The sequence below is a fragment of the Trichogramma pretiosum genome, unplaced genomic scaffold (assembly GCF_000599845.2).
Source record: "Trichogramma pretiosum strain Unisexual culture from Peru unplaced genomic scaffold, Tpre_2.0 scaffold14, whole genome shotgun sequence".
In the NCBI taxonomy this organism is placed as follows: domain Eukaryota; kingdom Metazoa; phylum Arthropoda; class Insecta; order Hymenoptera; family Trichogrammatidae; genus Trichogramma; species Trichogramma pretiosum.
In genome coordinates, this window is record NW_019641706.1 from 1,204,581 (window position 1) to 1,227,672 (window position 23,092).

At 38.6% G+C, this 23,092-nt stretch overlaps 3 protein-coding genes across 5 annotated transcripts; all 3 read right to left on the reverse strand.

Annotated features, from left to right (window-relative positions):
- Positions 1 to 347: 347 nt before the first annotated feature.
- On the reverse strand, positions 348 to 5,757 carry LOC106657127 (sodium-dependent nutrient amino acid transporter 1-like). Of its 2 annotated transcripts, none has more exons than XM_014378449.2 (10): positions 5,621 to 5,757; positions 5,123 to 5,236; positions 4,586 to 4,871; positions 4,285 to 4,516; positions 3,841 to 4,215; positions 2,978 to 3,341; positions 2,801 to 2,900; positions 759 to 935; positions 542 to 639; positions 348 to 474 (listed from the first exon to the last, which is right to left on the reverse strand). In XM_014378449.2, the coding sequence occupies exons 1-10, from the start codon at positions 5,630 to 5,632 to the stop codon at positions 364 to 366; spliced, it is 1,869 nt and encodes a 622-aa protein (XP_014233935.1). In that variant the 5' UTR covers positions 5,633 to 5,757; the 3' UTR covers positions 348 to 363. The 2 variants fall into 2 exon arrangements, with proteins under 2 accessions (XP_014233935.1, XP_014233937.1); XM_014378451.2 differs by having other exon boundaries at positions 4,586 to 4,881.
- Positions 5,758 to 7,766: 2,009 nt separating this feature from the next.
- Positions 7,767 to 11,902, reverse strand: LOC106656951 (sodium-dependent nutrient amino acid transporter 1-like). The gene is made up of 9 exons (XM_014378168.2): positions 11,566 to 11,902; positions 10,915 to 11,001; positions 10,383 to 10,671; positions 10,097 to 10,307; positions 9,277 to 10,015; positions 9,106 to 9,205; positions 8,839 to 9,030; positions 8,662 to 8,756; positions 7,767 to 8,565 (listed from the first exon to the last, which is right to left on the reverse strand). The coding sequence occupies exons 1-9, from the start codon at positions 11,602 to 11,604 to the stop codon at positions 8,461 to 8,463; spliced, it is 1,857 nt and encodes a 618-aa protein (XP_014233654.1). The 5' UTR covers positions 11,605 to 11,902; the 3' UTR covers positions 7,767 to 8,460.
- A 9-nt stretch (positions 11,903 to 11,911) lies between these two features.
- Positions 11,912 to 21,612, reverse strand: LOC106656959 (sodium-dependent nutrient amino acid transporter 1-like). 2 transcript variants are annotated; one of them, XM_014378178.2, is made up of 9 exons: positions 21,366 to 21,612; positions 16,186 to 16,314; positions 15,615 to 16,114; positions 14,454 to 14,828; positions 14,181 to 14,370; positions 13,209 to 13,385; positions 12,861 to 13,137; positions 12,708 to 12,802; positions 11,912 to 12,637 (listed from the first exon to the last, which is right to left on the reverse strand). In XM_014378178.2, the coding sequence occupies exons 1-9, from the start codon at positions 21,369 to 21,371 to the stop codon at positions 12,464 to 12,466; spliced, it is 1,923 nt and encodes a 640-aa protein (XP_014233664.1). In that variant the 5' UTR covers positions 21,372 to 21,612; the 3' UTR covers positions 11,912 to 12,463. The 2 variants fall into 2 exon arrangements, with proteins under 2 accessions (XP_014233664.1, XP_023318754.1); XM_023462986.1 differs by having other exon boundaries at positions 15,615 to 16,117.
- Positions 21,613 to 23,092: the final 1,480 nt, after the last annotated feature.

Consider the following 23,092-nt stretch of genomic DNA (forward strand, 5'->3'; position numbering starts at 1 on the left):
TATACAACGGTTATAAGCTTGAACGAGCCATTTCTATCTGTGACTTATGCGCTTATATATAAAATCAACTATAGAAACTTATAATTACGTTATAATGACTGTCATTTAAATGAGAAAAAAAATGAAAATACAAGTACTTATTTGTAGACTTACATAGACGTAAACGAATGTATAACAATTGATGCCTAAATACATCACTTTAGGGCAAACAATTACAGGTATATGTTTTTAAATTAATGTGTAATTTTTACATTAAAATATGTGCAATCAATAAAATATAATACTAAATGAATGCTAAACATGGTAACTTAGAGGTTTGCAAGAAAGAGAGATCATTGTATTCGAAGAGGTGAGCTCAATTCTTCAACCACTACGCGTTTTTTTCTTATCTCTTCTAAACTCAAACCATCGTATTTTGATCTCGCTCATGTCAGGACCCCAATTTTTCGACGAATCGAATGTTCTTTTCAAAATCTGGCAAAGAAAAGATTTTACAATAAAAATTATATTCTTTTCTATCAAATTGAATAATTCGTCTTACCTCGGGAAAAGAAAATTCGTGTCTTTTTTTGATAACGCTTACAACCAACCAGAGAGGAATTTGCAAAAGAGCAAAGCTGAATAGAATCCATCCAATTACTAAAACAATAAGAAGAACATCGTATCACGATGATAATTCAGAATTTATAAGCTACCAGAAATAATTATGTGAATATTGTTATTATCGTCGTCATTAAATTTTGTATCGTGAAATTTACCGTAGGCAAAGTCCGGATACAAGATGCCATTGTAGGTAAGTAGCTTAAGATTGACGACGCTGTAGATGAAAACTCCGGTAATTATGGCAGGAGTCAAGAAGTACCAACAGAAACGCCAGTACCAGCCCAGTCGTCGTTTCAGCATGAATTCCATATCGTCTAGGAAATTATTCAGTCCTGAAATTAAATTTATTATTGTGTGCACTGATAAAAAAAGTCTTAAATTTGATAAAGATTTATACGTAAGTTCAGATGCCAAAATTAAAGTAACCAATTTCACATTTTTCTTCAAGTATTTTTTATGAAATCTTCTTAGTAAATTAGCTGATAAATAATGATTAAAATTTTAACATAAACTGCATGGAAAATACATAAAAATATTATTGCCCCTCGTGCGTTACTTTTGGTACTGAAATTTTTAAAAAACTTCATGGAAATTAAAGGATAATTAAAGCCTTCACCACCAAATGGCGAGTAACTTTTTCTCTGAAAATCTGCAAGTGACTAAGTAAAAAAACTGTATAAGTTAAGGGAACACATACACCTAATACATACAGCGAACCAATAGGTCACTCTCAAGCAGTACTTTTATGACTTAAATTTCGGTAAAAACGAAAAATAGAAAAAAATGTGTGCTGAACTGTTCATGCAGAACAATCTGCCCGTTCGATCGTCTCATCCGAGATAGTGACCGCAACCATTGATGTTCTGAAGAAGTGTACGCGACCCTGGTGCTGAAGCTCAATCAGTACCCTCTGAAAGTTACAATAGATGACCAAAAACACTACTCGCCAGAAAACGCAAAAGAAGAAAAAATTTAACACGTAAAGTATAGGAAAAGGGTTCACGGAAACAGCTGTATTTCAGGGCAAAATCAAAATTTTGGAATTTCGAAAAATGCAATGGAAAGGGACGGAAATCCTACTCAATAATGCAATAAAAAATTGTTTGAGTTTAAGGTGTATGTATCCCCTTAAGGAGGCTCTACACCAATCATAACAATAGTACAGCGAGGCATCTGTCTGTCTCTTTCTCGAGACATCTGTCTGTCTCTTTCTCGCATTAGGCACCGCTCGAACTATTCGAAATCAATGATTTTGTTTAATTACTCATTAGTTAGTTCGTTAAGGGGTAATTTTTAACATAGCAATCGAAAGTTTGGAACTTTCTCTTTCAGAAAATATATTTTTTATTAAGATGGTTGATCTTTTAAATTAGTTATAAACAATAAAAGACCGTGTCCCATAAGAGCCCGTGTTAAAATCGCCATTTATTTAAACTTGTTTATCTCGAAAGTTTGATCGTCAACCACATGTTTTTTTTTTGGAATCTTATTTTGAAGATCTAACAAATCGATTGATATAAGTTTTATTATGTTGGATGATCTTTTCTATTATGTGTAGAGCCTCCTTAAAGCACGCTAGATTACCAGGACATATTCGTAATGGGACTGTATTTTAGTAGATAAATAAAATAATGCATCACACTGATGTAAAAAATTACACAAATTTACCAAGAAAAATGACTTGAACCTTGCAAAAGAAACGTTTTCTTTTTTTAAAGTCACTACTCAAATTCTCACGAAATTAATAAAACTAAAAAAAAAGAATTTTCGGAAATAAAAAAAACTTTTTTTCAGTACGTAACTTTTAAAATAATCAAAAAATAATTTTCAGTTTGTCTTAAACTCAATTAACGGCAATCAATTAACGGCAATTAACGGCAAAGTATTAAATAATGTAAATTTATTCAGCGTGAGTTCTTTTTCTGTCAAATTCTTGCTGTATTTTGAATACCCTATCCATCATTTAGATTATTTTCAATGCAAAAATGAGCCAAAAAAAGTCTAATTCTCAAATTTAAATATCATAATTGAAATTTATCAACAAATTAAATGTTAGCTTAAGTGGCAAAGTAAAAATAATAGTATAATTAAAATCACGATTTTAAGTCACCATTTAAGAATTTCAATTGTAATCTAACTATTGTAATCTAAAAATTGTTGAAGGTGTGGGCTCTTTAAAATCATATGAATTACTTACCGTAAACGTAACAAACACCAATGAGAATGAAAATAGCAGGTACAAATGCTACGAAGGAAGTGATGTAGTAATCGACAAAAGTAACCATGAATTGTCCCCCCTAAAAACGAATTTTTTAATATTCTCGAAATTGTAAAACTCGCTTAACTCTGAAAAATTGTAGAAGTTAATACCGACCGGCGTAACGTAAATCAAGCCAATCAAGAATTCCGAAATTACAACGCCGCTCGAGACGTGAATCATTTTCCAATGGGGCTTGTAGTCGTGAATTATGGCGATGACGCTGGAAGCCAGTCCGGCCGCGCTGCCGATGCCCAGAACGAACAACATCACGAAGAAGATGACGGCGAAGAATTGCGGCATCCACGTGAACTTGGCTATGGCGTCCGGGTAGGAGATGAAGGCGAGTCCGGTGCCGCCTCGCACGACCCTGTCGATGTCCGTGTTGAGCTCGTGGGCCAGATTACCGAGAATTCCGAAGATGATAAGACCGGAGAAGAAGGACGTGAACATGTCCAGTGTCGTCACAATTTGGGCGTCTCTGCGTAAACGGAATGTGCAAATTGAATCATATTGAAAAAAAAATTTTCCTTTGTAGAAATTTTCACCATGAACGAAAAATGATCATTTCAAATTTTTTAAAATACATTACCATTATAACTGTCTACTCTTTGTTGATTATTATGTTACAATTATTTTACATAAAATGAATTTTAAATGACCTGAAAATGATTATTTAATTGTTTTTAAAAATTTAGACCAGTTTTCAACCACTTTGAATACAGTACTACTTTAAGCCTTTACAACTAGATGGCAAGTACCTATATTTGTAAATCTGCAAGAGGCGAAGTAAAAAAATTGTAATAAGTAAAAAAATTATAAAAAAAAAAACATATACAATTTTAGAACAAATTTGTCCTGATTTTTCTAGTATAGAGGAATCCCTATTCTTTTCAGTGTACTTTTCAAATGTGAAAAATTTGTTGGTCGAAAAGCAGCCTACCAGGGTTAAAAAATTATGAAATTAGTCGAATCCTTACCGATAGACATTGTGCTCGAATCTGTTGTGCGAGGAAAACATGACGATGGCACCGAAACAAATGGTCAGAGAGAAAAAGCACTGGGACACGGCGGCGTACCAGACGCTCGGATCCTTGAGCTTGTCCCACTGAGGTCTGACGAAGTACAAGATTCCTTCGCCGGCTCCCTCGAGGGTAACGGCTCTGATCAGTAAGCCGAGCATGACGATGTAGGGGAAGCTAGCGAGAAAATATGCCGCCTTGCCGGAGCTCTTGATGCCGCGAACAACGACGAGGAAGACCACGAGCCAGCTCGCGGCCAGACACAGGGCGAGTCGCCAATCCGGCATTCCGATTCCGTCGTCGATATTGTCCTTCTCTCTTAATACCTCTTTGCTGCGAGGATTTTATATTTTAATTTTGTAATGATAATCATTTGAAGATGGAATCGTGGCAAAAACGTACAAGAAGTAAAGCTCGGCCGAACTGTACTGGGTGACGTTCGTCGGATAAGCTGCGGTTGCATTTAAGGATCGTCTGAGGGAGTCCAGACAATTCGAGCCCCACTCCGGTCGGCATTTCGACCAGGGCAGCTCAGCCTGGAAACTATTTATCAGATAAAATAATGTCAAGGCCATCAGAGAGCAGTAGTAGGAAGACAGAGCCACGAGGATGAAGAACTGCACGAAACCTATGCCTGCACAAACAAGTTCGTTCATCTTCTTCATTTGAGCTTTATTTAAAAAAGCTCGAGTCTATTGATTACCCCTGAAAGCCGGAACCATATCCCAAATTTTGATGGTCGATTTACTGGAAAATTGACCCAGTACCATTTCGAGCAGATAGTAGGGCCGGCCTACCACCGTCAAAATAATTATGTAGGGGATGAGGAAGGCACCGCCACCGTTAGCGTAGGCTGTAGCTGGAAAACGCCAAACATTGCCTAGACCAATTGACATGGAAATGCAGGACAACAGAAATTCTCGATCGTTGCCCCATTGAGCTCGCTCGTTTTGTTGTTGCTCGGATTTCGTTGACGTATTCTCCGTTATCTGCAATAAGCTGAGTGATTTAAGTGGTTCCCTTTGACAAAGTCACAAATTTTTGATTTATCATATAGATATCGAACGACGATCGCGTCGATTTTGCTGATATTGTCAAATAACCCATTAAAAATCTCGAGTTGACGTTTTTTGCGATAGTTATCTCAGGCGAAGTGATTGCCAAACGTCGTAATACTACTTCAAAAAATCACGAATAACGTATTTTTGAAATAGATCATTGGGAAAGTGTTATAGTTTACCGTTTTCGTCTCGATCGGTATCTTGGTGCTGTCCGGTTGACTGATACTACTGCGTGAGCTGCCGTGGCCATCATTATTTGTGAATCCATGATTAACGAGCCCCCCGCTGTTGATCTAATTTACCAGAAATGTCATTTTTGATTTATTACAATTTACAAATCAAGTTGACATCAAAATTTACAATTATTGTATAAAAATTCAATCAGATTTTAAAAAAGTCTTATCGGTCAATTTAAGAAAGATGCACCTCAATGATTCGAAAGTAAGAAATTTATGCGTACTTTATAAAAAAGAGATGAAACACATTCAAATTTTACGATCGATTTTATCAATCTTTATTGTATCAAAATCTACTTTCGATGCCATCCATTTAATGCAAACAAAAATGTAAATTTCACCAAAATTGTCAAAACTAAAATTGATACTGGTTCCACGAACCAATAACTTGGCATATTATTTCATCTCAATCAATTAAACTATTTTTAACAAATCACTTACGGTTTGCTCCATTTTCAATAATTTTTTTTGTTTTAACTCAAAAACACTTTTAATGCCAGATGCTCGTCCATTTGATCCTATGAATTTTCGGCACAAAGCGAACGTTTGTTTATTTTTGTTTTTACCAACCTCGTGTAAAGTTGAAGTTCGACTGATATCGATGAAAAGTTGCATCGAGTATCTGAATGATGCTCGGAAGAATGTAGAGATGGAAACATTGACAATAAAGATAAGACTTATAAAGATCTAAAAATCCAATTTATCTCTAAAACGGGTTAATTAACAATTTTGCCAAGATTACCTATGCATGTATCATCGAAGAAAATCGACGGCAAAACGCGCGGACGAGCAATAAATAAATTCATGGGGTATTTTTCCTAAAATAAAATTATTTTATATCGTTGCCAATGTGCACCGCGGCGACATTCATTCGCATTATAATTTTCCACCCGATGAAAATCGAAAGTATTGAGGTAACTAGGTTAATAAGCTTGCGCGAGCAAAAGATTTCTATCGTTCGAGTATAGTAAATAAAACTTGTCGTTTTCATTCGTCGGGCCACTTGAGGATACACACGTGTGCGCGCGCTCCGTCATGCATGGCCAACATGATCATTCAGCAAAATAAAACAAAATACTTGAAAATATATTTCGATATTTTTATTCGTTTTTAAATCCTTAAAATTACAAAAAGTTGAGAAATGGCAAAAAGTGAAAAAAAATGGCAAGTACCTAAATTCTATTTGTTCAAAGTAATTTTCATAAATAATGTTCCAAGTAGCGATTTCATAAAACTCTGTCAATTTAACTTAGCAACAGGAAGCGTAGTTTTTCCCTGGCAACAACACGCGACGCCGATTAGAATCTTTTTAATCGCAGTGCCGCGAGTATTAGCGTAGAGAAGTGAGCTTTTTACCCATTACTTAATAGACCCCCAGGCATCATATCTTTTTATTATGTACGAGCTCGAATTAATCGTTTGGTACATTTTATAATTAATCACTATCAATTGTTGCAATGTCCGGTTGGGTTATCAGGTTAAAAAAATAAGTAAGAAACAATTATTCCAATTCTATTACATTGTTTATCTTTGCATTAAAGTTTTAAAAATAATTACAGCATTAAATTCGAGCGTGCAGTTATTATATTGTTCTAAACATTTCATAATAGTTTAAGTTGGTGCTATAATCTCGTTGGAATCGTAAAAATCTCCTCGGTGTGCGCGCGTAAGAGAGCTCAACGGTACAAATGCAAAAACGATAATAAAGCAATCGAAGATAACCTAGTTGCAAAAAATGGCGACGATATCGCACAAGCCGCACGGCGCTGACGAGCCTTGTACTCTCAGCTACCTTCTGGACAAAGGGATACGCGAGGAGCTCATAATAAAGCTCTGCCATGAGGGCCTCAACGATGACAATGTCAAGTGAGATCAACGTTTTGCGATGTATTTCTCGGTGATAACGTTAATTTTCACGCCAGGAGATTGACGACATGTGGCTTGACGAAGAACGACATCGACGAAATACGGGTAATAATGAAAGCCAACACTCGATCGTATTCCGGAGGTAAAGACAAAGACACGGCGAGCGTGCACTCGTTCGATGCGATACGCGAAGAGGCAGCGAGCTTCGCAAGAAAACATTTTGGTCATGTTTTGCCGGCAGCGATAATAGAAATCGTCAAAAAACAACCCTTCGAGCCGATCAATTATCTTGGAAAGTGGCTCATCGAATACGCGGTCGGTTGCTTAATGAAAATTTAAAACTCGACACGCAGTAGTTTATCTCGTGCGATAAAAAAAAAAAACGAGAATTTTCAAATTATATATTTAGGATCGAGTGAAGCGAGCAGAGGAGCAACAAAAGTTCGAGGCTGAAATAGAAGAGAGGCGAAGGAAGTGTCCCGATCGCATCGAAGTGACCCCTGTATGATTTTTTTTTCTTTGGTGTTATGGAGTATTTTTGCGACGTAAAAAAAATTTTTTTCAGTCCACGTCTTGTGCCAATTTGTCGTTCGTCGACTATAACGCTGGATCCGAGGAGGAAGGCCGCGAGTACGAAGAAGAGAGCCACGTCAGTTCGTCGATCGGCAAGCCCGACGAGGCCGCCGCGGCTGACGACAATTGAACTTGACTCAAATATATATTCAACAATGACCAATTTATTCGAAGGATATAATGATAAATCATTAAATAATGACATAACAATCAATTTTTTTGCAACGAACATTTATGTGTATATAGTTCAAGAATTAGCGAATAAATTATAAAACAACAGCGGAGCGCGTACTTCTAAATACGCAGAATTGCGTCGGTGTATTAAGTATATTGACGGGCACCGACGATAAGACGATAAGATATAGCTAATGACTCTCGTCTAGATTTGTGTATTGCGCATCGAGCATGAATTATATATCCAGAGAGATGTATCACGATACGCGTGTATGTGTGTGTGTGTGTGTGTGTGTGTGTGTTTGACTTATATATGCTACGACGACGACGATGCTTTTTTTTCTCATCGCAATCGTGTGTATCCGAAATCGCGACAAGCACGTGTCGTTAAAAATGACAATTAAATCGATGATTCGGTGGCTTTTTCTGATTTCGATTTTATCTCAAGTCTAAAATCTTAATGCTATGTGTACGTTATTAGACTACATTATAATACTGAAATTCTAATTAATAATCTCTTATCTCGCATTTAAGAGTGCGATATACGTAGACAGACAATCAGTTCCGTACGGACGGAAGACGAATTTCTAGTGTATTATAGCTTTTCACTCCATAATGCGCGACGTAAAAATACGAAAACTGAAAAAATCCAGTTTGTGCACTCTCGGTTACGACAGAGACGATTTATTCTTTTTGAATTCCAGCCACTCCGTGTTGATCTTCTTGTTCACCGGGCCCCAGTTCACCGACGAATCGAAAGTTCGGTATATAATCTGGATAGAAAAGAAAATTATACGCGTTATTTATCGAGTGTCGCTCATTATAAAATTTTGTATTATCAATGAATGGTAATGTGCAATGAAGCATACCTCGGGGAATTTGTACGATCTCTTTTTAATCATGTTGATGACGACCCACAGAGGTATTTGAATCAGAGCGGCGGCGAACAGTATCCATCCGATGACTGTAAATAATTTTGGGAAAGAATAAAAAATAAAAGAAGCCGATAAATTTTTATATGATTATAATGCAATAAATGAACTCACTGTATGCTATCGGTGGATAGGCGATTTTCGACGTAGACGTCTTGCTGTACGTCAGTACTTCGGACACGGCAAGACTGTAAATAAATACACCGGTGATAATGACCGGAGTTATGAAAGCCCAGCAGATGCGCCAGTACCAGCCTAATCTTCGCTTCAACATGAATTCGATGTCGTCCAAGAAGTTGTTCAATCCTATAGATAAAGATAAAAATGCATATTAATCGATCGATCGCTTATGAAATAATAGCAAAAAACAATAATATTTACCGTAAACATAGCAGACGCCCACCAACATGAATATGGCAGGTACGAACGCCACGAAGGAGGTAATGTAATAATCGACGAAAGTTATCATGAATTGACCACCCTGAAAAAGATAATCGTTCGAGCATCGACCGAGTCTTCGATATCTATTAGCTCGAAATCTCAAAATCTTACCGGCGTGACGTAAATCAATCCGACGAGGAACTCGAAGATCACGACTCCGGCCGCGACGTAGGTCGGCCGCCACTTGGGCTTGTAATCCTTGATGATGGTGATGATGCTGTTGGCCAGAGCGGACGCGCTGCCGATTCCCAGAGTGAACAGCATGATGAAGAAGATGACGGCGAAGAATTGAGGCAGCCAGTGGAACTTGGCGATGGCTTCGGGATAGGAGATGAAGGCTAGACCGGTGCCCTTGCGAGCGACTTTGTCGATGTCGGTGTTGAGCTCGTGGGCCAAATTTCCGAGGATACCGAAGATGGTACAGCCGGATATGGTCGAGGTGATCATGTCCATGGTAGTGACTATTTGCGTGTCTCTATATACGTTGTGCTCGAATCTGTTGTGCGACGAGAACATGACGATGGCTCCGAAGCAAATTGTGAGCGAGAAGAAGCACTGCGACACCGCGGCGTACCAGACGCCCGGGTTCAGCAGCATGTCCCACTGGGGCTTGAACAGGTAGAGAATTCCGGTGCCGGCACCCTCGAGGGTGACCGACCTCACGAGCAGACCCAGCATGACGATGTAAGGGAAACTGGTGAGGAAGTAGACGGCCTTGCCGGAGCTCTTGATGCCTCGGACGACGACCATGAAGACCACGAGCCAGCTAGCGGCCAGACACAGGGTCAGTTGCCAGTCGGGATAGCCGATTCCGTCGTCGATGTTCTCTTTCTCTTTCAGCACTTCTTTGCTGCAACGACAGAGTCGTGGGTTAATTGCATCGTATCGAGAAGGTTTTCGAGAATTTTAATAAAAGGATTGCGTTGCTTACTAGAAGTATAATTCAGCCGAGGAAGAGGCATTGTGACTGCCTGTGACATTGGAAATCGAGTCGAGGCAGTTCGGGCCCCACTCGGCTCGACACTTCGTCCAAGGCAGCTCGGACTGGAAACTGCTCACCAGATAATGCAACGTGATGGCCATCAGAGAGCAGTAGTAGGACGACAGAGCCGTCAAGATGAAAAATTGCACGACGCCGATTCCTATCGAACAGATTCATTCTGTTGGTTATCAAGCTCTCTTCGCCACTTCTCCCGTTTCCGTTTCGCAATATTCACCTTTCAAAGCCGGCACCATGTCCCAGATTTTGATGGTCGATTTGCTGGAAAACTGACCGAGCAACATTTCCAGCAGGTAGTAGGGCCTGCCGACCACCGTCAAGATGATTATGTAGGGAATGAGGAAGGCGCCGCCGCCGTTGGCGTAGGCTTGATACGGAAAGCGCCATATATTGCCGAGACCGATGGACATGGAGATGCAGGACAGGAGAAATTCTCGATCGCTGCCCCATTGCGCTCGCTCGTGTCCTCCGTTGGCGGAGGATTCGCTCACGGTGTCGTCAGATTTCTATGATAAAAAAATACATCATCATTTTTTTTTTTTTTTACAAGAAATAAATTATCTTATAGATGCATCAAGCACGCACGTGATATAACAAAATAATAAATAATGCACGAAGTATTTCAGCACTCGAGATTAATTTTAAATTAACATACGGGGGGTTGAGACATTTATCATCGATGCACAGTGATACGTAGATAAAATAAAATCCTTCGAATGATTTTTTTTATAAACAAATAAATTACTTACCGCATTGACATCTGACTGTCCAGGTAGCGCAATATTTTCGAACTTTTCTGGTGTATATGCGAGGTTGACGATGCCATCGCTATGGATCTGAAATTGTAATAAATTTTTGTGATATCGGTCATTCGAATTTTCGGTGAACTTTACAATCATTACAGTGTCAAAAGATTACTTTGGTATTTAATGGTAAATAGATAAGTAATTTGACCGACATTTTTTAATCGATTTTGATGTTTGGAATATTACATTTGATGTAATAATAAATCGTTTTTGAATGACTCGAAATATTGATTTACAAATTTTGAATATAATAAATAAATATCAAGTATAAATATAAATATAAATATGAATACAAATATTGAACCTACTTTAAGAAGCTAAAATGATTATTTTTAAATAATTTTATGAGATATTCATTAAATATTTTTCTTAAAAGCTACATGGATAAAAAATTAATGAAATAGTATATGGTTTCCTAAGGAGTGAAACACTAAAAAACAATTCACTACATAAACGTGCAAATAAACTTTTTTCTGAATCCCATACTTTGACTCTTCATCCATACAATGGTTCGAATGCCAAATCACAATGAAAATTCGCCGTTTATTCAATGGGGTATATGCAGTGCAAATTATAACAAATTGATTTACTCACGGTTTTCGCCATTTGAATGTTTTCCGACGCCGAGCTCATCTCGGTGCACAATACGTATCTTACCGCTGTCACCTACAACGCGACTGGTGCGGGATTGACCGTTCGTTCCGAACGATCGAATGGAAGTGACGATATAAATTAATAATCGAGTTCCGAGTCATGCGTGAAAAAAAGAAGATATCGGGTCCCGAGTCTTCGAAGATAAGTTGTAGCAATCTCATAGACGAAATTATACTCGTGAATTTTCGGAGTTTTTGAAAAGCGTCCGAACACTTAATTATAATCTATATCGATCTTTATCGATAATATATATGAAGCTGTTCTCCGTTATTCGATGCTGCCCGATGTTTACACTTATCTAATGCGAACAAATAGTGGTATAAATAATCGTGTGTCTCGTTTCTGCCTCGTAATGTTGTCTCACTTTCAATTTTCATAATTGACAATTTCATTACAATTAATTTAATGATAAAATAACGTTGAGAAAGTGTTTGGTGATCACAAGATTTATTTTATGCAAAAAGTTTAGATGAAGGGTTTCATCTTACGTTTCGTAAAAACTTATTGTATAAATGACATTTTGCAATTTAACAAAAATTTTTTCTTTTTTTTTGTACTACAAAAATGTTTGAATACGATTGGATGACGATTTGACTTATATTATTTTTATCTTATCACAACATATTAAGATGATTGATTTCTGACACGGGTTTATAATACTTGAAAAAAAAGATAATTATTCAAAAATCCGGCGAAAACTCGTTGATTTTCTTTCAAATTCTTTTGCACGTGAGTCACATAATTAATATAAGTACTTGGGAAAAGTCGCGTATAGTGGCGTGCCAGCGCCGCAGAGTTCATCGATTTTCAACACGCACAATTGAATAATGTATACACTTCAGTCAAGCTTGTCCTCGCAAGCGAACAGCACGTAAACGAACTGCTTGAACCTCGAGGAGGTGCGCTTGGCGCGTATTAAATCCTTCTTCTCCTTGAAGTCCATCCAGTCTTGACGATCGGCTTGGCGCAGCGGGCCCCAGTCGCTGCTTGGCCTCAGAACCTTGGCGAACATCTGCGGCGAGATGCGCATGTTTTAAAAAATCAAAATTGTTGACATTCGCTATCGAGAAGTCATGACTTACTTGTGCGAGTCCGTATTGTCTTTTTGATACGAGAGCGTAGACGAACCAAAAGGGTATCTGCAGAACTCCGAAGGCAAGAAGCGTCCATCCAGCAGCTAAAAATACGAAAATAAATTTAATCGTCTAAAATTTACGATCGAGAAAATTATTCACCATGTGCACTGGGAGGATACTCTTTGTTCTCGTAAGTCAGGGGAGTGAGATTGGCGACCGTGTAAATGAAAATAGTTATCAGCATGAAGGGGGTGACGACGGCCCAGCACAGACGCCAGTAGACGCTCGGTCTCTGCTTGAGCATGAACTCGGTGTCGTCGAGGAACGACTCCAAGCCGTAGAGCCAGAAGATGCCCGTCACCTCGAGGCTGGCCAGGATGAAGACGACGAACGACGCCGCGTAATAGTCCACCAGGCCCAAAACGAACTGTCCGCCCTATCATCGAAATCAAAAAGAATAAAATGACGCATCGTAAAACAATATTATGAAATGCGAGCGATGTTTACCTGTGTGCAGTAAACGCAACCGACCCCGAAGCCTATGCTCGTCGTGGCCAACACGATGTACCAATGCTTCCAGTGCGGAAACTCGTCGTTTATAATACTGATTATACCTCCCGTTATGGCGATTCCGCTGCCGATGCCCAACACGTAGAGCATCAGGAAGAAGATTACCGAGAAAAACTGTAAACATATGAGACACGTGCTCGAAAATTTTTTCATCTCTTTGTGTCACGAACGAAAAAAACCCATTGCCAATAACATTTGATTATTTCTAATATTTTCTAAACGTAACTTTTAAAATTATCTATATGAATCCTTACAATTTTTGTTTCAAAGCTCTTCTTTTACAACCCCAGCGCGAACGTTAAAAAAAAAAACGATTTTGTGCCACCCCAAACTAAAGTAACATTTTACTCCCGCCGAGCTAAATGAAAATGTTACTTTAGGCCGGGGAATTCACAAAAAATTGTATTTGCAGCTATGTGGCGAAAAAAAAAGTCCCAAAGCATGTGATTATTAGCCGTGGCTTTGCCTCGGATGATAAAGTACATGTGCTCGGAGACTTTCCAGTTTTTCACTCTCTAGGTGCAAAATATATTAATTTTTCAACGATTTTTTTTAATATAATAAAACGATGCATCTTGATGAAATTTTTTATACATACTTTATTGACCTTATACTACTTAAAAAACAATTTTTATAATTTTTTGCCTACCAGGGTCGTTTGCTAAAATTATTTCAAAAAAATACGAGAAAACCGCAGCGGGAACGATTAAGAAAAAACCATTAATTTTATCAACCTGAAATTTTAACACAATAATCTGCCCATGTAAAAAATAAAGAAATGGCGGCGTGTTTTATTTATATCTCCAAAAATATTATGCCGAGATGCATAAAATTTTCATAAAATATTTAACGAGTTCCTACGTTCCCAGAAAAAATAAGGTAAAGAAGCATGAAATCTTAAGAAATTACTTGCGGCAAAATGCTGAACTTGGCGATGGCATCGGGATAGGAGATGAAAGCCAGTCCGGAGCCACCCTGCACTATGTTGCCGACCTCGGTTGTGCCCATCTCGTGGGCCAAATTACCGAGTATACCGAAGATCGTGAAACCCGCCAGTAAACTCGTCAGAGTATCCAAAGTCGTCACTATCATCACGTCCCTGCGTCACAAAAATTTCACACGGACGAAATTTAACATCGAATAAGATTGGCGAAACATTTCTCGAAGGATCGCACAACTCACCTGTATATATTGTGTCGAAAGTCGTTGTAGGACGCGTAAGTGATGAGGCCGCCGAAGCAGACCGAGAGCGAGAAGAAGCACTGGGTGACGGCGGCGTACCAGACGTCGGCCTCGAACAGCTTCGCCCAGTCGGGCTTGATGAAGAAGAGAATGCCGTCCCAGGCGCCCTCCAGCGTGACGGCGCGCACCAGCAGCGCCAGCATCACGACGTAGGGAAAGAGGGCGAGGAAGTAGGCCGCCTTGCCCGAGGTGTGCACGCCCTTGGCCAGCACGCCGAGTATGCAGAGCCAGGCGAAGAGCAGACAGAGCACCAGTCGCCAGTTGGCCGGTCCGAGGCCATCCGCGATGCTGTCGACCTCCATCAGCACCGTGCGCCTGTGCGTAATAATGTATGCATCGGTGAGGCGGGGTTGTGATTAATTATTATTCAACAAAAAATTAATGATATGTATGGATCCAGGGAAAAGTAAAATTTAAAGGGATATCATGAATAATATATTGATAAAACCCTGCTTTTATTTATACAATTACTTTCTCTTTGTCACTTGCAGATTTATAGATAAAGGTACTCGCCATCTAGTGATAGAAGCTTAAAGTAATTGAGAACAGTCTCAATTTTGGAAACTAAAATGCGCTTACTATTTGTCCCATAATTGAAGCAAAGAACTCATCAAAGTTAAATCAAATATTGATAAAACCCTGCTTTGTTTGTCGTACTCGAACGATATTTATATATCTATACTTAAATGTCTACCTGTATCTTATTTTATATCATTTTATTTTATTTTTTTCTCTTTCTCGTATGTTTCGTTTTCTATCTACAATATTACGTTAAGTAAGTTTCACTGTACTTGACACGCTATTAAATATATTAAAATCGGTTTTATTGGTGGTTATATTATAAAAAGCCACGGATAAACCATTTGCAGATTTACACAAAAAGATACTCGCCACCTGGTGGTAGAGACTTCAAGTTATATCTAATTTAAAATAGTTCTAACTTAATACAAATTTTTAAAAACGATTCAACTGTCATTTTGCCATCGAAAAACCCTTGAAAATACTTTTAGTCGTCAATTTTTGGCCACCAGGCAAATATTAATGTTGAAAATTTTTACCAGCAACATAATTCAACTGAACTAATTTCACGAGAGATCTTACTTGAAGTAGAGCTCGGCCGAGCTCTTCAAGCCCGTGATGTTCCGATGCGCCGCGATCGGCTCGCCGTCCTCCGACTTCTTCGAGTCGACGCAGTCCGGCCAGGCCTCGTCGCACTCGGCCCACGGCAGCTGAGCCTGAAAGCTCGACACGAGATAGTAGACGGTGAGCGCCATGAGCGAGCAGTAGTACGTGCCCACGGCGACCATCGAGAACATCTGCGCCCAGCCGACCCCGCGCAGTCCGGGCGCCACCGACCAGAGCTTGACCGAGGAGCGATTCGTGAACTGGCCGACGATCATCTCGAGATAGTAGATGGGCTTGCCGATGAGAAAGAGGACGATGACGTAGGGCACGAGGAAGGCGCCGCCGCCGTTCTCGTAGGCCGTGAAGGGGAAGCGCCAGATGTTGCCGAGGCCCACGGACATGGCGATGCACGACATGAGGAACTCGATGCTGCTGCCCCAGGTCTGGCGCTCGTTCGTCGTCGTTGGCTTCTCTTCCTGCTGGCGATAAATAAATTGAAAATTCGATTTCTTTCGAAAATTAATTAACTATATTAACTTATATGTACCGAGGCGATTGGAGTAGTTTTGACATTTTGATCAATTCCATTCGTATAGGTAGACTGAACGTGACCGTTTCCCACTCGTCCAAGTTCAATGCCGTCGTCGCTCACGAAAGCCGGGTTCTGCTGTCCTTTCTGGAAAATGAAAAAGCAAGGATATTATGATCAAGATTGCAAAACAAAAGAGTCAACCTGTCGGTTTCACTTTCAATACATACAATCACGAACAATAAACCTATACTTATATCGACGCTTTTTAATCATTGTTATTACGATTCACGCTAAAAGCTTTTCCCTCTATCGTGAAACCAGAACTTATGCATCGTGAAAAATCGATTTTCAGTGAACTCTCTTTTCTGGCAGTTTAGCACGATCTGCCGTACTTTGCCGAGAGATACACAAACCAACCGACCGATCATGCGGATTTTTCAACTCGTTCTTTTATTTTCCATACCGGTTCAAACTACGAAATTCGATGATTATCACAGAGCCTTGCTGGAGCATTTTCTAAACTTCTCCAATATTTACTTTACGAAATATGTAGTAACGCTACGAAGGGACGCGAACGGTATTTCTCGATTATAACAAGCTTATAAAGTAGTAATTGAAAAAATAACCCGAACATTTTTTTTTTCATTGCAGATTTGTACAAGACAAGACGCGGAATAGATATCATCAAGTGGCTATCGAGAAATTCAATTTACTCATCCGTCGTGAAAATGGATCAATTAGCGATGGATCTGAAGTACTACCACGATAAAATCAACGATCCACTGCTCTTCATCGTGATCCAGTCGAGACGAGATTTTCGCCTCTACGCCAACTTGACTCGAAGCCTCAAACCCACCGCCAAAACCTTCCGAGTGATCATGATCTTCGAGAAGGCAGGTCGCATTTGTCACGATCCACCGGGAAATTCGCTGAATCTGGTCTTTGACTCCAAGCTGCTGGTCAAATGCCCCGACTCGGAGATAATTCGAGAATGGTACTCCGTTTATCCGAACAAGACCGAGACCAACGAGCTGGTGAGATGGTACAGAAACGGGGAGCATCGGGGAAACGAGTATTTGACAGATACGTTGTTCAGAGATCGACGACAGGATCTCGGTGGATTGAACATAAGAGTTACTGTTCAAAAGGTACGAGCGTAAATATTGGCCTTCGCACTGGTAGAAACGCTCAACATTAATAATAGCGTAATGACGAAAAAATTTCCATTTCAAATACTTTCAAATATATAGTCATGTACTGGCTTGATTTTTTTATATATTCATTAATACAAGTATATTAAGCGCATTTTAAATGTCCTGAAAATGGCAATTTAACTATTTCAAAAAATTTAAACCAATTTAAATACAACAATATCACTTTGAAACTCCACCACTAGATGGCGAGGTTCATTATCTGTAAATCTGCGAATGATGAAGTAAAAATATTTGTATATATTAATTGAGAATTTCTACGAAGGCAATGTCTACATTTATCGTAGGAACACGCCGACAAAGATGGCAAAATACGAGGAATGTGCTACGATCTGATCACGGAAATCGCCAGACGCATCAATTTCACCATCGATTGGCAGCCCCTGGAATCTAAGGTAGGCACTTACAACCCAAAAACCAATACTACCGACGGTATCCTCGGCAAGCTCGCGTCCAACAAGACGGACATCGGCTTGGGCCTGTTCGGGCTGACGGCCGACCGACTCAAACGCTTCGATTTCTCGATGCCTCTGGTCGAGACGAGAATATCGTATTTCATTAGACGCAGTAACAACAATGTCTACAATTTTATGTCGTATTCGGTGAGTGATCCAAAAAAAATATGATCGATCTGAATAATTCTCAACGATTTGCGTAAAAAAAAAAATCGCAGGCCCTCACACCCGAAGCGGCGATCTCTTGTCACGCTATCATGTTCATTTCGACAATCATCTTGACAATGATAACTCTCACGGATGAGGTGAGATTCTCAAAAAGCATCGTTCGAATTTACATGGATCATTGTTTCGATACGACTGCAATAATTGTTAATGGAAATGTGCAACGTACGTATGCATAGTCACAAATATCATTGATACTTGAACCTGCGTCAATAATTTTTTTAGATAATCCTGTGAGGATACCAGCACGAATAGTTCACCTCATTCTCTTGTTATTATATATATTATTCTTTGCAACGTTTACGGCTCAACTTACGAGCTACAGAGCTGTCTACAAAGCCCCGTTGCCGTCGCTCGATGATATCGCCAATGCTAAATCTCACAAATTATTGACAATGAATAGCGGCATTTACGCTGAAAAATTATTCGTAAGGATGAAAAAATTGATTACTCGAAAAATCATTAGCAATTTTCTTCCCAGTGAATGAACTTTTTTCAAGGCCTCTGAGAGCAAAGCGACTCGGAAGCTGCGAAAACATCTTGTGACAGACTCATCGATGAGGAGACTATATAAAAAAGTAACGTAAACTTTTTTCCCATTCTCAGTTATCCCAAAATTATTAACTCCCTCGTGTTCAAGATGTGTGCCGATGATAGTTCGTATCTTTTGTACATGGACGAGTCGACACTGAATATGAAGCACTTTCTACCACCTCGGAACTGTAAACTAGTGCCGATAAACAGAGGACGAATGATAAACGCGGCTCTCGTTTTTCAAAAGAACAGCCCCTATCTGAATGCCATTAATTTTCAGTTATGTATTTTTCACCCTTGGTAGAAATGCTCAACATTAATAATGGCCCAATGACAAAAAATAACCAATTAAAACGTTCGAAAATACATTCGTATTAATTGGGTTTCTGCTATGAATTATTTTACAAATATTAAGTACATTTTAAATTACCTGAAAATGACAATTTAATAACTATTTCAACAAATTTATCTTAGTTTTCAACTACTATAAATGCCACAATATTACTATAAGTCTCTACGACTAAATGGCGAGTACCTACATTTGTAAATCTGCAAGTGGCAAAGAAATAAAACTGTATAAGTCAGTACACAGTATACAGTACTAAATAACTGAATAAGTCATAGGATTTTGCAAAAACGAAGACAAGATATTTTTTGCACCATTTTTGAAATGTAGAAAATTGAAATTAATTATTGAAAGACTGTTTAGGCATTAATAAATACAAATTTTATACATTCAAAATTAAAAGACAATCATTAAATAGCAAAAAACGTGGGGTACTTTATAAATGTAAAATGTGAAAAAATGATAACGTCACCAATTAATATAGTGCGTCTAGCTTCAATGTCCCTTTTAACATCAAGAAACTTTTTCTTTAGCTGAGAAAAAAGCCACAAAATGTTGAACATTCCTACCAGAGACTCAACTGAAAATTTGTACTATTTATCGTAACTTTTTCTTTCCATTTCAGATTGCAAAAGTTTTATCTTATTGGATTGCTGAGTGCCGTTAAAAAAAAATGGATTTTAATCGGTAGACCCGACGAGGAGGTCGATAATTTTCAGCCTGCAACGATGGAAACCGTGATACAACCGCACCTCATACTGATCTTTGCTATTTTCTTATCGTTTACCATTCTGATGTGCGAGAAGGCCCATCATCGTTTTTTCGCTCGCTAATATTCGTCCAGAACTTCATTCGTACTTAATTTTTTAATAACTTCGAGTTTCTCACACTGTACCGGTTAGATGATAAATACTGTATTATTATTAAGTCTACTTAAGACATATGTAATAAAATGCATATATAAATTCTTATCACTGGTAATATGAAAATTTCATTACCAAGGGTAAATATTTTATAACTTTGAATAATTCGTCGAAAATGTTTAAGCACACAATCGAAGATTTATTTGGGAATGACTTGAGGAGATCCACGTGCTGTTTAGCGTATTTTCGTTTTCTCTTTTTATTGAATAATTAATGTCTCTGTAAACGAATTAGAGACCGACAAAGAATTATTTCTTTTTCTCGGTAACAATACGATCGACAATACCTATTTTTTGTTGGAGACATTGTATTCGTCACGCAATGGATGTAACAATAATGAAAATGTATCATGCACAGTTTTTTCCCGGCACTCATAATTCTATACAGATTACACATTTCTACTCGCTGATTGTCTTATCTGGCAAAGATCATAAAATCGCATTTCGATGTTTATTCTCTTATTAATTCCAAAAATGTAATTGTTTAATTATCTTAAATCGATTTTCAATCTTTCACCGGTGGTGTAATTTTTTAACTTCTCAATTCGAACGACCACGTGGCCATTTTTTCATCTCACACGACTAATTCACTTCATGGATTATTCCCTGGTATAACAAAGGCTTAAGGATCGGCTGACTCGGTACGAGCATATAATGCCATAACCTTCTGATTATTCTTACCTATACCATCTTTATTGTCACACTCATACGCGAATGACGCAATGATTTTTTTCATCATATATTATATACTTGTAATAAAAGCGATTGAATCGCGTGCGGCGCGGCGCAGCTGATCTACATAAATGCATGTAATTTCCTACGCGCGCGTGTTACAATTTTTTTTTATTTTAATTTTTTTTTCTTTCCTTTTTTCTCATTGAAAAATTCTTGGAAAAACGCGTCGAGCGGGGGGAGGGGGGGAGGAGGGGGCAAATTTATTATGTGCAAATCGTACAATTAGCGAATAAATCGAGAATGAATCGGCAGCCAGCGCTGGTTGTATCATGGCACTGCTGCGGTTCATACATCTATGGAATTGCGCTCCTTAAAAGTTGCATTATACACACACACACACACACACACACACACACACACACACACACACACACACATGCGTGGAGCGATCTATTCGGGAAAATCATGCGTAAGTACGCGTACGAGAGATTGCACCGCGATCATCCAGAGACCCGTCATTATTGAATAGCGAGTGTGTGTATACGCATGCGAGTCGGTCGATATTGTGTGTAATGCTTACGCGAGTATGAATGTGAGATTTGTGTAAGTTGAAGTGGATGCAAACCGCGAGAGATAGTCAATTATTCGATCTCGAAACTTCGTATGAAGCTAGGAAAATGGGTATTGACTTCGGTACGCGGATACGTAATTTACTTTACCCTTTCACAAAACTAATGAGAGTTGCAATGTTTTATAAAATAAAGATTAATGAAAAAAAAGTCGAGTTGATGAAAATTCAAATTGATGATAAACCGATTTTTACTCACGTCCATTATTGTAAAAAATTATGATTAGCTGCTTGTCTCGGTTGCCTTGCCGAAATTATCAGAATTCATCAATGCAGCAACAAAACAATCACTCGATATTAACTCATTAACAAATCGAAGTCAGTGTCTTTTCACTTCGGTAATTCATCGTTCGTTGGAGTACAAAATAAAATAAAAAAGAAGAATTTTGTCAAACCGATCTCAACGAAGGTACGGCATAACTAGATGCTGTGCGGTCGTTACGAGGTGCAAGACGCGACTGCGCGTACCGATTGCCGTGTTGAAATGTTATTACCGCCGGCACGCCGGAGCGGACGTTGTTCGCGGTGCGTGCGTTTTATCCTTGATGATACACTCACGAATTCCGAAACAATCGCCAGAGCAATTTCGAGGGTTTTTTTCCCATTTTTTCACTTTTTAGAATGACAAATAAAGTTTGTTAATTAAATAACGATTGAAGTATTCCGAAGTATTTTAGATTATTTATAATTCGTGCACAACGTGTGACCAATATACAATTCCCCCTGTTATCGCGTGTCTCATAAAATTTTTAAGCTCGTCCATTAAATTTTTTTTTAATCAATTACAATTACAATTGATGTCGATAATGCAAAAAAAAATTTGCTCGTTCGTTTTATTTACTCATCGTCGTGATCGAAATTGCGAACCAAATAAGATCTAGATAACGAGCGATTTTTCATCAATAAACTCGACCTTGCGTTCATTATACACAAAAAAGTCGATCGATAAACTTAATGCGACGCGAAAGTCGGAACTGGAGAAAAAGGAAAGGTTTTGGTCAAATACTCTTTCAAAAATGCACTAGTGTCAGCTGAAATGCTCGTTACATAAAACTGAAAAAAATGAATAACTTCCACTATACCGAGAAGTAATTTGCTTACACGCTCCTCTCGCTGTGAAAATTCCTTAAATATCTGTCTTTGACGATCGCAAGTTTGTGAGCTGTGTCACCCTCATGTGACAGCTGCGTTATCTCTCGTGCAGTTGCATCTATCCGAATCTCTTTAATAAAGCAACCGATGCATCAACCGAAGTCGAGAAATTATTGCCCCCGCGTTTTGAGCGATGATCGCCGTCTGCGGCGCAGAAGTTGTGAATATAGTTCGCGCAAAACAATCATCGTAAATGTCACAAACTAGACAATACAGGCCGCGCGAGGAAGTTATACGTGTATAAGCTCGTAATTCAAAGCTATGTGCAGTTGACCGATACATTTTTTGTTTCGGCAGCTCTAAAGCGTAGTTTTCGTTTGGATTTTTCAATTCATTCGAGTACGTCTGGAACTGAAAAAAAATTTCCCTGTCACACCTGCCGCAAAGACGCATGAAAATTTCATAACTACTCGACTTTTTCCATATGCATGTATATCCGCACGTCATTATATATGTGAACGCGTTGAATTATAAATCATGGCCTTGATATGATATTTCGCAATAATTTATTGAATAAGATAGAACAAAAAAAAATCTTTTAGTAAAATAGTCGACGCGCGGCATATGGATTTGCGCGGAGAGAGAGAGATTGTTTATTAAGACGACCCGATGATCATAATTATGACGATGATTACGACTGAGCTTATATCGCTACTGTCATTATTATTGCGACGCCGACCACAAGAATAACATTGGAGTGAACATTTTTTTACGCTTCCAGGAGCAACAATGTCAGTGCCGTTAATGTACTATATTGTTCTGTTTTCATCATAA